At 37.4% G+C, this 13018-nt stretch overlaps 1 protein-coding gene across 1 annotated transcript; it reads left to right on the top strand.

Moving 5' to 3' along the window:
- The first annotated feature begins 540 nt into the window (after positions 1–540).
- On the top strand, positions 541–12238 carry LOC126969088 (transcription elongation factor SPT5). Its single transcript, XM_050814386.1, has 7 exons — positions 541–897; positions 969–1047; positions 4303–4434; positions 4635–6673; positions 7533–7809; positions 9330–9683; positions 10559–12238. Exons 1-7 carry the CDS (start codon positions 686–688, stop codon positions 10691–10693), a joined length of 3228 nt encoding a protein of 1075 aa, XP_050670343.1. The 5' UTR covers positions 541–685; the 3' UTR covers positions 10694–12238.
- Positions 12239–13018: the final 780 nt, after the last annotated feature.

The following is a 13018-nucleotide window of genomic DNA, read 5'->3' as shown; positions in this document are numbered from 1 at the left end:
TATTAAGAGCATTGGTAACAAAACCATCAGCTCAAACCAAAATACAATGAACGAAGAATATTTAAATCATTAATCGGTAAATTTGTCCTTTATCCATGCTAATATTTTTTTAACACAGTTTGAATTAAGTTTTCTTATTTCTAAAAAACTACGACGAAACGAAAGCTTTCAAAAAATTTTCAAGAATAAACAATATAACTACCGATAGTAAATAAAATTTGGATCAATGCCAGCTTATAGAAAAACACATGTAAATTTTCTGCCACTGAGTTGTTATCTATTCTACGCATCACGCGAAAGCAGTATTTTGAGAGTGCTCGATTGTGCGAAGCGTTGCTGTAATTTGGCAAACAGTCATTAATTAGAAAATTATTATAAATGACATTTGACATTTTCAGAGTAATAATGTATTATATTTTGCATCTTGGCTGTATGGGCTCTTGACCCCTTTGCCTGTCCAGATGGACGAACCGAACCAAAAAAAAAAATCTTTGCATCTTCCTTTTGACACTTCTCGGGACTCATTTTTATTTTCTCGGTCTCAGTTGTCAGTTGTCAATATTAAACTGATCTTTGAGTTCGTATTTTACTGCTACGTAACGCGTATTTCGTTAATTAGAAAATTATAAGTGAAATCAAAATAGTATGATTATTATATTCTCACGTATCTAGATTACGATTGACCATGTCTGATTCAGAAGCCAGTAATTACTCAGGAAGTGGTTCTGAGGCTGGTAGCGTAGTCTCTAATAGATCTCGAAGAAGCGCCGTATCCAATCATTCGGCGAGATCGCGCTCTGTTTCTCGTTCGCGGTCCCGTTCTCGATCTCAATCGGGAAGCCGCAGTCCATCACGGAGTCCTTCCAGGTCCCGTTCGAGATCTCGATCGAGGTCAAGGTATGGGAAGAACTGTAAAACAGTGTTGTTACCACAGTTGAAACGTGTTTATAATTTGTATCATGTATCAGGAGCCGTTCTGCCGGTTCAGGAGCCAGTCAAAACAAGGACGATGAAGCCAAAGAAGCATCTGGTGATGAAGAAGTAGAGGTATATTTTATCTAAAAGAAAGAGGATTATTTTTAAGGTTAAATTGTTCCTCTACAAATACAGCTGCTACACACCTAATGCCTTAAAAGTGGCAAAGCTGGTAACTGCTCTTTCTTTATAATAGAGCAACAAGGAAGCTTGTTATAAAGCACTTATATAAGGTCGGTAACACTCTTGTGTTTCCTCTGGTGCTATAAGAGAGTATTGGCTGTGGTGATCACTTATCAGGTTTCAAAAACATTTTTTTTAATCTACCTAATTACTCCAAAAAAAGTGCTATAAACTTTGAAGGATGGCTGCACCACATAACTCCATTAAAAATATGAAACATTTATAGTATGTAAGAAAACAGTTCCAATAGTTATATTGTTTATACACACATAAATATTATGTAAGGAGTTCATTTATAATTCCATACCATAAAACCTATTTGGACTGCAAAAATTTGTTGTACGCAAAAATTAATCTCTTTAGTTCTTTTTCAAAATTTAAAGTAAAAAAAGAAAATAAAAACATACTAGATAGCAAGAAAAGTTCATTCTTTTTATAATTTAACACTGCAATATTTATTGATTTAAATAATAATTTTGTTTTATTTGCTTATTTTAAGTTAAAGCCTGTTATTTTTTCTTGAAATGTCATGTAGACATCTAAGAGTAGAAATGATTAGAGCTGTGGGTATGTTGGAAGAGGAGGTGCATCTCAATAAGCAGTTGCTGAGGCTTTACAAACCAGCCAAAACATAATCTCCAGTTTATGGGCACATTATATGCTCATGGGAGGCAGAATGGCATTCGGTCAGAAGCTGTGCTACAACTCCACCAGTTGTTAGTCAATGTTGTTGATGAAACTGTTTGGAGAAGATTGCATGTCTTCATTCTCTTGATTTCCAGCCTTGTGGCATGGCAATTGTGGACAAAGGCTATTGCGGACTAACATTCATTGGTCAGTTGTAGTCTTTTCTGACGATTCTAGGTTTGGATTTCCCCCAGATTCAAGAATAGTAACAGTTTGGAGAGCTCCGGGAAATTTGGGTGATGGTAGTTGGATTTTCCCGGTTTGGGAAGTGTCATGATTGCCCCACGCTTCCAGGGTCTCGGGAAGTACCTCACAGTGAGGCACCTGTTGGCTATCTCTATGAAGAATTGTGAAAGAAGAATATGAAGAATTGAGGCAGATTCAGATTCAATTCTTCCCTAAATGCGTCCGATCCAAGAGCTTTGGGAACACTGAAGTCATGAACCGCCTCCCTCAGTTTTGCAATGGTGATCATCAATAGGCATAGATCATCCACTGAGCAAGATAACTTACACAGCTGACGTACCACTTCCCTCTTTATTGCGGAATGTATGGGAGTGTCGTCCGGGGGGAAAGAAGATGCAAGGAGGTCCGCACTTTGCTTGGGACCCGAGGTTCGGAGCTAATCCATGGAGGTTCATACTTTAGTGTTCGTTTCGGCTTTGAGATCGCGGTCTCACACGTTTGGTGAACGGCCTCCTGGTGCTTGAGGACAGCGTTTTCGATGTCCTCGATTACCAGGCCGTGGCTGTAGTCGACACTCAATCCACTCAGCGGGTTTGGAGCTGTCAAATAAGTTTCTATCGGAACTGATCCCAGTTTGCCATGCCCGTATTATAAATTCGAGTAGTTGGTGCTGGTCCGAGTGCTTTCGCACGACCGGCGTGGAGTCCTATCCTTAGAGCGTTTTTATTGGAGCTTTCCATGTCGGAGTCCACCCCCTGGGACTCCATCCGTACAGCTGATGGTCATCAAAGTATCCTGCCAAGTCGGCTCCCCAGTGCTCCTCGTCCGTGCTACCCCACCATGGGCTCCACCAGACAGGTTGAAGCCACCTCCGATCACAACACTCAAGGTTTCCAATTTTGATTGGATGTTGGACAGACAGTCCAGGTATGGATCTGGTTGTACAGTAATAATTGGATTCGTATGGGCGTACGAAAACGTTTATGTATGGATTGGAGACATTACTACATTTAAATACTGCAATGTAATTATCTCATACAGGCTGCAAATGGGTCCGGAGTTTCAACTCATGCACAACAATGCCTGCCACTCGGATCATTACTTAACAAGAGATGCCAAACTATTATTAATGTCAGCGGTGGAAACATGGATTATTAAATTTAAAAATAAAACCGTATTTGATGTCTTTGGCTCATTTTTAAAGTTCTAACTTATTAAGATCTAACATGTTCAATACATTAAACTATTATCATCTAATTCAAAACTATCGTTAGCGTAATAAAAACATTCAAAATGACTTGCTATTCTAATACAATTAAAGCATAAAATAAGATATTAATCCATATTCCAGGTAACTGAAGAAATTATTTATAAATTTCCTGAAAATTTCATAAATGTGAATCCTTAGATAAAGTTGATGTGTGTATCTAGAACATATTATGTAGACAATACTTATCACTTCATTAAATGTATTGTAATTACTCATTATTTTGCGCAAACCCATAATTAGCCAATTGTGAGCCTTCTTGAGTGTAAATTCAGCTACGATTTGTCTTCAAACAATTCGATATGACATATTTGGCAAAATTGTAACTCAAATTTGGTGAGTTAACATCTGAGGGTGCCAATTTACACTCGAGAAGGCCTACAACATTTGGGTGAGTGTTTTCCTTCTATTTAAAAGATGGGAAAGGTGTAATTGTTACTATATTTTAATATTGGGTGTTTGCATAAAAGTTATATTTTTATTATTATTTATTTAAATTTAAAGCATCACATTTTCATGAGGATTGCAATAATTGATAGTACTTGTCTTAGTTGTTTGGTGCAAAACCATCTGTGTACAGCAAATACCACCTCTGAAACAATGGTACTGAACTCTTATCAACTGCAGGCCCCATGAAAATGATTCCTGCAAAGGTCTCGAAACAGGTTTAATAATAATTAAAATATTACTTTTGCACAGTAACCATATGTAAAACTAAAATAACAATTACCTACACATGTTTTTATTTATTAAAATGTATTTTATTTTATTTAATAAGCTGTAATCATATGAATTATTCAATTCAGTATTCAGAAATAGAAACATGTAACTTTCAGTTTGAGGAAAGAAATCTGCTTTGAAAATCCCAGGTTTGCTTAATTTGCCTCAAAGAGACAGACAGACAGACATGCAGATTATCTTGAATTCCACTTAGTTACTTGGCATAGAATAAATCATATTAATAATGAAAGATACTGGTAATTTATTTCCTTTATGAATTGCAGGATGAACAAGAGCCAGAAGGTGAGGATCTTGTGGACTCAGAAGAGTATGATGAGGATGAAGATGAGGAAAGACGTAGGAAGAAACGCAAGAAAGACAGCAGATATGGAGGCTTTATTATTGATGAGGCTGAGGTATGTTTTTTATTATTATTTATATTGATCAATAAAATAAACATTTTATATTATATTTCTTTCTAGAATTCGGGTGATTAACAAACTTAAGCATTTGGTGTTTTTTTTTAAAGTACCAAGAATTATAATTATAGTTGTTAATTGCTACTGTCTTAGAATGCTTGAATTTTTGACATAAGTTTTTACTGGCTTTTCTATAGGTGGATGATGAGGTGGATGAAGATGATGAATGGGAAGAAGGTGCACAAGAAATGGGTATTGTGGGTAATGAAGTGGATGAAATTGGGCCAACAGCTAGAGAAATCGAAGGTCGCCGCAGAGGCACAAATCTATGGGATTCGCAAAAGGAGGAAGAAATTGAAGAATATCTGAGAAACAAATATGCTGATGAGTCCGCAGCACTACGACACTTTGGAGAGGGTGGAGAGGAAATGTCAGATGAGATTACTCAACAAACATTACTTCCTGGTATAAAAGATCCTAATTTATGGATGGTCAAATGTCGAATTGGTGAAGAAAAAGCAACAGTACTTTTATTGATGAGAAAATTTATCACTTATCAATACTCCGAACAACCATTCCAGATTAAATCTATTGTTGCACCAGAGGGTGTAAAAGGTTATATATATGTAGAAGCATATAAACAAACTCATGTAAAAGCTATAATTGAAAATGTAGGTAATTTGAAGCCAGGTATGTGGAAACAGGAGATGGTTCCTATAAAGGAAATGACTGATGTTTTGAGAGTCGTCAAGGAGCAATCGGGCCTGAAACCAAAGCAGTGGGTTAGGTTAAAAAGAGGTCTTTATAAAGATGATATAGCTCAAGTAGATTATGTAGATTTAGCCCAAAATCAAGTTCATCTTAAACTTTTGCCAAGAATTGACTACACTAGATTGCGAGGCGCCCTAAGAACAGTTCAAAGCGAAAATGAAGCAGCAAAGAGGAAAAAGAAACGGAGACCAGCTGCCAAACCCTTTGATCCTGAAGCTATTCGAGCGATAGGTGGTGAAGTTACATCTGATGGCGACTTCCTCATATTTGAAGGCAATAGATATTCTAGAAAAGGGTTTCTTTATAAAAACTTTACAATGTCGGCAATTCTTGCAGAGGGGGTCAAACCCACATTAACAGAATTGGAAAGATTCGAAGAACAGCCGGAAGGCATTGATATTGAACTTGCCGCACCAGCTAAAGATGACCCTACCAGCTTACACTCTTTCTCAATGGGGGACAACGTGGAAGTGTGTACAGGCGATCTCGCAAACTTGCAAGCTAAAATCATCGCGATTGATGGTTCCATGATAACAGTTATGCCAAAGCATGATATTTTAAAAGATGCCTTAGTATTTAAGCCTAATGAATTAAGAAAATATTTTAAACAGGGTGATCATGTTAAGGTCTTGGCTGGGAGGTACGAGGGCGATACTGGTTTGATTGTTAGAGTGGAGCCGCAGAGAGTCGTTCTGGTATCAGATCTAACGATGCACGAACTTGAAGTCTTGCCCCGCGATCTTCAGCTCTGTTCCGATATGGCGACAGGTGTAGATTCGCTAGGACAGTTCCAATGGGGTGATATTGTCCAATTGGATCCGCAGACTGTTGGTGTAATTGTTCGCTTGGAGAAAGAAAACTTTCACGTTCTGGGCATGCAAGGTAAAGTAATCGAATGCAAGCCTCAAGCATTGCAGAAACGACGAGAAAACAGATTCACGATGGCACTCGATTCTGAACACAATTCAATACAAAAGAAGGACATAGTGAAAGTAATCGACGGTCCGCACGCCGGTCGGGATGGAGAAATCAAGCACTTGTACAGGAATTTCGCATTTTTGCAATCGCGAATGTATCTGGATAACGGTGGGATATTTGTTTGCAAAACACGGCATTTGCAGTTAGCCGGTGGGGCGAAGAATAATGCTACTACAAATGGGCTCGCGTTGGGATTTATGTCGCCGCGTATTCAGTCGCCTATGCATCCGTCTGGGCGAGGCGGGAGTGCGATGCGGGGCAGGGGACGGGGAGGTAGGGGCGGTATGGTGTCGCGAGATAGGGAGCTGATCGGGCAAACGATAAAGATAACGGGCGGGCCGTACAAAGGAAACGTGGGCATCGTGAAGGATGCCACGGGGAGCACGGCGCGAGTGGAGCTGCATTCTACGTGTCAGACGATATCTGTGGACCGCGGCCATATTGCGGCGGCGGCGGGAGGCGGGGCGGCTCGAGGCGGAGCTTCCAGGTATAACACAGAGTACATAATGTTATATATTTTATGTACACTCATGATTTAAATCCTCTATTAAAGATTCTGAAACAGTTAGCTTATTGCCAACATTAAAACACCCAATGTCCTAATAAACATTACATCATCCAAACGAGTGTTGTAATTTTGTACTGAATTTCATAACAACACTCCTTTGTTTTTTTTTCGATCCCTTCATGCGCAAAGAGTTTCAATAGACAGCCACATTCTTATTGCTCGAGGCGTGATATCTGTATGAATTTCAAAAAAAGAACATTTTTGTTTACGCGCGTTCCACACAACCAGAACGTCACGCGCCGTAAAAAAAAAGTAGGTCATTCGAATCCCCGCCATTTTTCTTCGATATTTTTATTGCTTTGTTTACAAAAAATGAACGATTCAAGTTTTGACAGCACACCGCCAGATATTTTAAACGCTGCAAAAGAGCCTAATATTCAAGTGAATTTTAATAAAATGCACTATACAAAATGTAAATTACTACTAAAATAAATAATTATTTCATAAATACTTAGTTTATTTGTATGTAATCAGTAATGGATGATATTAGGTTACTACTAGGAGTGGCTGTTTTATTGTTAGCAGTAAGCTGTTTCAGAATCTTTGAGAGGATTCATATTCTGGATGTAGATAAAGTCTTGTATGCAACTGTTGATAATTAGTATTAATTATACCCCTTATACACAACAGTTGCATAAATAACTATGTCAATTTAAATACTTGTTAGTGTAAAATGACTATGTATTTTCTTACTTCCACTATGTGAATCAAAAATAATAATACAATGAAAACTAAAACTTATTACAGTTTTTTCAATTTTGTGCAATTATGTTTTCAGCTATGGACGCACTCCAATGCGTGCGACTGGTTCCCACACGCCCACGTACCGCGACACTGGAATCAAAACCCCCATGCACGGTTCCGCGACCCCGATCTACGAGGCCGGAAACAGAACACCTCACTATGGCTCCAGTACTCCAGCACATGAGGGTGGCAGAACTCCTGCTCACGGAGCTTGGGACCCTACTGCTGCCAACACTCCTGCAAGGACAGACTTCGACTATGGGTTGGATGATGAGCCCCCGGCTACATATGAAGGAACTTCTTATGCTCAGGTTTGCATCAGTTACTACAAACACACACAGTCAACAATTTTAATTGTACATTGTTAAAATCACCCAAAATATTAAATTTTAAGCAGCTAAAATAAATTATAGGCCTGGTGATCTGTAATTCAGGGTCAACCTACTTCAGACACCAGCTCCTCACAAATACCAGCTGTAAAAATGTAAACTAATGTAATGTTTTACTTTTAAGATCTTCATTTATATTTAATAAAAAACCTAATCAACAAACGACTGCGTTTCTGGTGTGAATTGGAAAAATCCTAAAATTAGAAAGTTGTCATACCCAATTGCACTTTTGCTAAAAGTTGCTGAGGTGATGCTTCTAAGTGAATCCATACAAAAAATGTCCATCAATTTAAACCTTATGTAATAGTCGTTAGGCACTTTAAGTAGTTTAGTGCAACCGGGCACTCGACTAATAGGAGTAGATAAATTATAGAACAGGTGCTCATTATATTTTTAAGAATATTTTTAAATACAAGAAAACTTATAGCAGTCAGGACCGTTTCTAGAAATAGAAACATTACCATTTTAAAGTGACAAATACTTATTGTTTTTCTTTTGAATCAACATGTACAGCTTCAGTATTTTACAAATATTTTATTCCATGAAAGGTGACTTGGCTGAAACATTTTAATGTTTTGACTTACTTGACGATATAAAAAAATATTATAACCAATATGACACCTTATTCAGTGAATAAAAATAATTATTATAGGGTAGAAGGAGTTTCTAATTTAAACACACACAATTGTTTTAATCACTGTATTTGGCAGAGCTTCGACTTAGAATTCACAATTAGTAATGAATATTCGAACTTAGCACCTTAGCTTATATAGGGCACGACGATCAACCATGATAATGCTACCAACTGTTGTTAATTGGTCCTGCTGTAGTGCCAACTAACTTACACAAATAAAATAAATTTAAATAAAGATCTGAACATTATAACATGCTTTATTAGTTATTTCTAATTATAAAGATAATTATATAAAAGAACATTACTAACACAGTAATGTAATTATTAATTGTGATATCTTTTGACACCATGATGGGAGCGCTTGCTAACACATTAACTAATAAATATAATAATATTGCTGACAATAGTAAATATCATATCGATCACACTCATTTTACCACATACTTTGAATAATTTTAACAAACTAAAATCATCCGAAACAGATCTATTTCGTTCCAGTTTACGTGGTGTTAAAAAACATATTATACAAGATTATTTACAGGTCACAGAAAACTAATATAATGACAATATAAGTGTAAATAAGTCAATTTAAATTGCAATGATGCGTAATTTACCTACCTAGTACATAGAAAGCCTTTAATTCGTTTAAGCTGTAATTTGTAAAAATGTTAATAAACTATTTAATAGCTGTTATTTGTTGAGGCTTTTAATTGGCCCTTATGTAAACATGTAGATACATGTATTTGTATTAATGCCTGTCAGCCACCTTATGGAAAAATAAATTAAAATATTATTTGTGTACTTACAGGGTCCCTTCACACCCCAGACCCCTGGTACCATGTACGGTTCGGACCACACGTACAGTCCGTATCGGCCCAGTCCTAGTCCCGGAGGGTATACAGGAGGCTACCTCGGGACCCCTAGCCCCGGGGGTTACTCTCCCCGATCCCCCTTCGCGGGAGGTTCTCCCACCCCAGACTGGCACGCGCCTGACCTGGAGGTGCGCGTGCGGGACTCTGCCGAGCTGGGAGGACAGACGGGGGCGTTGCGGGGGGTCAATGGAGGGGTCTGCACGGTCTTCCTGCCGAGGGAAGATCGCTCTGTTAGTCTACAAGCCGAGATGCTGGAACCTGTCGTGCCTCAGAGTGGAGATAAAGTTAAGGTATGATGGCACAGCTATGGTTACTAAATATATTTTATAAGGACTCCGTGTCACCTTACATAACAGTGTAGCACCAAAACAAGCCGATCAACGTGTAAATACATAGCCCCACGCACACACTTACACTACTACAAGCCGATAGGCGGCTATTATGAGAATTTTCATTGTCTGTGACAGATCAGTTTGCGTCTCAATAAAATATTTAAAAAATGCCGTCGTGCGTTGTGAAAATGTGTAAAAACGATGCTATATAAGTATTTGTGGCCATATATGATTATTTAAGGGAGAAAAAATTGTGTAACTAGTATACCCATAAAGGTGCTTCACTTGCTAATATTACGGCGCGGAGTCCATCTTTTTTTACTAGTCCGTGGTTCCATCAAGATAATGGCTCACAGGTACGTTGTTGCTATGGCTCCTATTTGAGATGCTTCTTCGACATACTTGAGCAACTCCATATTCTGTCCTAGCCCCCAGTGATTTCTGTTTCTAAGATTTAGGGATTTGAAAGGACAGACATTCGAGACTTTAGTACAGGGATTATTAAGTGCTAGAGTTTTTTAAGAACGTATTTTGAGTTGAGACCAAAAATTAAAATTAATTTCAAATATTTCTCAATTTTTATTGAATGCCCAACGTATATGTATATTTAAGGCCATATGTTTACATACATCGAAGACAAGTCATACACCTGTTTGTCAGAGGATTGGGTTTAAAAAGGTTTGACAGTTAGTATTGCCACTAAAAACTAAAGATCTTGAATTATTAAAAAAGTATTTTGTTCATGTTTCGGGTACGTTTCTGTCCCACATCCGTTTTTTTTTATTTTACGGTGCAAGAAATGAATAAGTAGGTATTATTTGCCACGGTTTCAGGTGATAGCTGGCGAGGACCGCGAGGCCATCGGTCAGCTGATCTCAATAGAGAACCAGGAAGGTGTCGTCAAGTTTGGCACGGACGATATCAAGATCATGCAGCTGCGTCACCTGTGCAAGATGGCGGCCCCCTAGACACACACACAGGGTTCCCAGTAGCCACACATCTTTGACTCGCTCATATAAACCATGATGAGGGATTTATTCATCCTTAATTATAAACTGTATAGGAAATTAAACACTATATTTGTAATAATACAAATTCTAAATATTATAATGAATTTTTCCGCGCCTATTTCGCATGGGAATCTATGTTGTGTTGCATTATTGTGTGTAGCTAGTGAAATTACCGGGCAAATGAGACTTAACATCTTATGTCTCTAGGAGACAAAGGGAATTGTAGTGCCGCTCAGAATATTCGAGTTTTTCAAGAATCCTGAGCGGCACTGCATTGTGGTGGGCAGGACGTATCAATTACCATCAGCTGAACGTCCTGCTCATCTCGTCCCATATTGTCATAAAAAGGATAATTTTACTCGTTATTAATAATTTGTTATTTTCATAACAACTCTTTGATTTTAAAGCTAAGATCTATAAAGAGTACCTAGACTGTACTTAGTAAACGGTAAAACTTGGCTGAGTGTGATAAAATGCGAAATTCACTTTTGCATTGGGCTGCTTTAACTTAAGCTAAGCAAGAATTTCAGATGTCAGATGACAAAAAGAGCGTAATTAAAGATAGTGCTAAGCTGAAACTCACTTTACGTAAGAAAAGTCTGAGCAAAGTCTATGTACTAAGTAGATCTCAGCTTAACAGTTAGCGCCTTTTAATTTCTAATCTAATCTGTTAATCGTTTCATTTAAAATGTATTCTGGTTTTGGCTGGAATTTTCAGTAGGTTTCTTTTTTGTCTCTGCATATTGAATTAATAATATAAACACTGACAATTTTTTAATGTTATTAGGTACCTCTTTTTAATGACAATAAGGTACGAAACGAGCTGGACGTTCAGTTGATTGTACTTGACACGCCCTGCCCATTGAAATGCAGTGCCGCTTAGGATTCTTGAAAAGCCCTTATAAACATTATACGTAGCTCTTATTATTATTATAAGAAACCAAATAACTAACGATTCAATATGATTTCAATGAATAAAGATATTTTGACTTTAACCCAATCGTTCTGAGCGACACTACTGACAGAACTGTGGTCGTCAACTTGAGACATAAGATATTGTCTCTCGTCGATGTCGTCTCATTTGCCCCGTAATTTCACTAGCTACGGCGCCCTTCAGACCGAAACACATTAATGCTTACACATTACCGTTTCACGGCAGAAATGGCGCCGTTGGGGTACCCATAATCTAGCCGGCATCCTGTGCAAAGGAGCCTCCCACTGGGAAAAACCTAGTGGTAACCCTATACTCCAGATGTGACTCATTATCTAAGTATGACCAGAACATGAGAGTTAGCTTATAATAAATATATCATTTTACTGTGTTAGGTTTTTAAAAATGTCTAGTTAATTAATTAGATATATATTTTTAAGGATGGAAGTTATGACAAATATTAATTATTATTAATTAGGTACATACAGAGGACCTGATAAATGTAATAAAGCTAGAAGCACATTGAGTTGATAATGTCTTAAGAGTGTATTTAATATACAATTTCACAAGGATTCTGTTGTTTGAATTATAAAAAACAAACAATGATTTAAGTTTTTTTTAGTGTTAATTCCGACAATATTTGTTTTTTAAAACAATTCGACACGTGTTTCGCCTCTACACGAGGCATCCTCAGGACGTGTTATCTCGCCAAAATCTGGCACGAGACTCAAATATAGGCGGAAAACACTAAAGAACACTTAAATCATTGTATAATTATGGATTTCCGCAAAGTAACGCCTATTGAATTAGTTCAATAAATTTTCTTATAACAAATATTTTAAGTGGTGGCAAAAAATATATAACAGTACAAGTACGGAAGTCTCACTCCGCTAAATCAATTAAAGGAATAGGGACTCTTACGGTCATACAATAAGGTATAGTTCAGATCGCATAGCGCTACTAACCTACATTTTTTTTCACCGAGAAGTTGCCTCTCTTTCTATCGCGCGACTGTTACCTCTTCTGACAACATTAGGGTTGAATTCTTTACCTAAAACTGTACCTGTATAAGGTTATCTTATAAAAATAGCTCAGTTTTTTCTATAATATAAATAGGCATGTAATCGTAATTTAAAATCATTATTATTTGTTGTCAAACCTATATTACTTGCAGATAGTAATGTATGCGTTGGAAGACCACGACATAGGTAGCTATCATTAATGGTAAATTCATTATAATAATAATCATGTTAATTTAGGTTTTATTAACTTCTTCAGGAAGCTTAAAAAAATTAAATTTCGATCGCAATGACCAATGACGTTCTATACATATGGACATATCATTCGCAGTC

Source organism: Leptidea sinapis, chromosome 17, assembly GCF_905404315.1.
Source record: "Leptidea sinapis chromosome 17, ilLepSina1.1, whole genome shotgun sequence".
NCBI classification, from domain to species: Eukaryota; Metazoa; Arthropoda; class Insecta; order Lepidoptera; family Pieridae; genus Leptidea; species Leptidea sinapis.
This window is presented reverse-complemented; position numbering and strand designations above follow the sequence as displayed.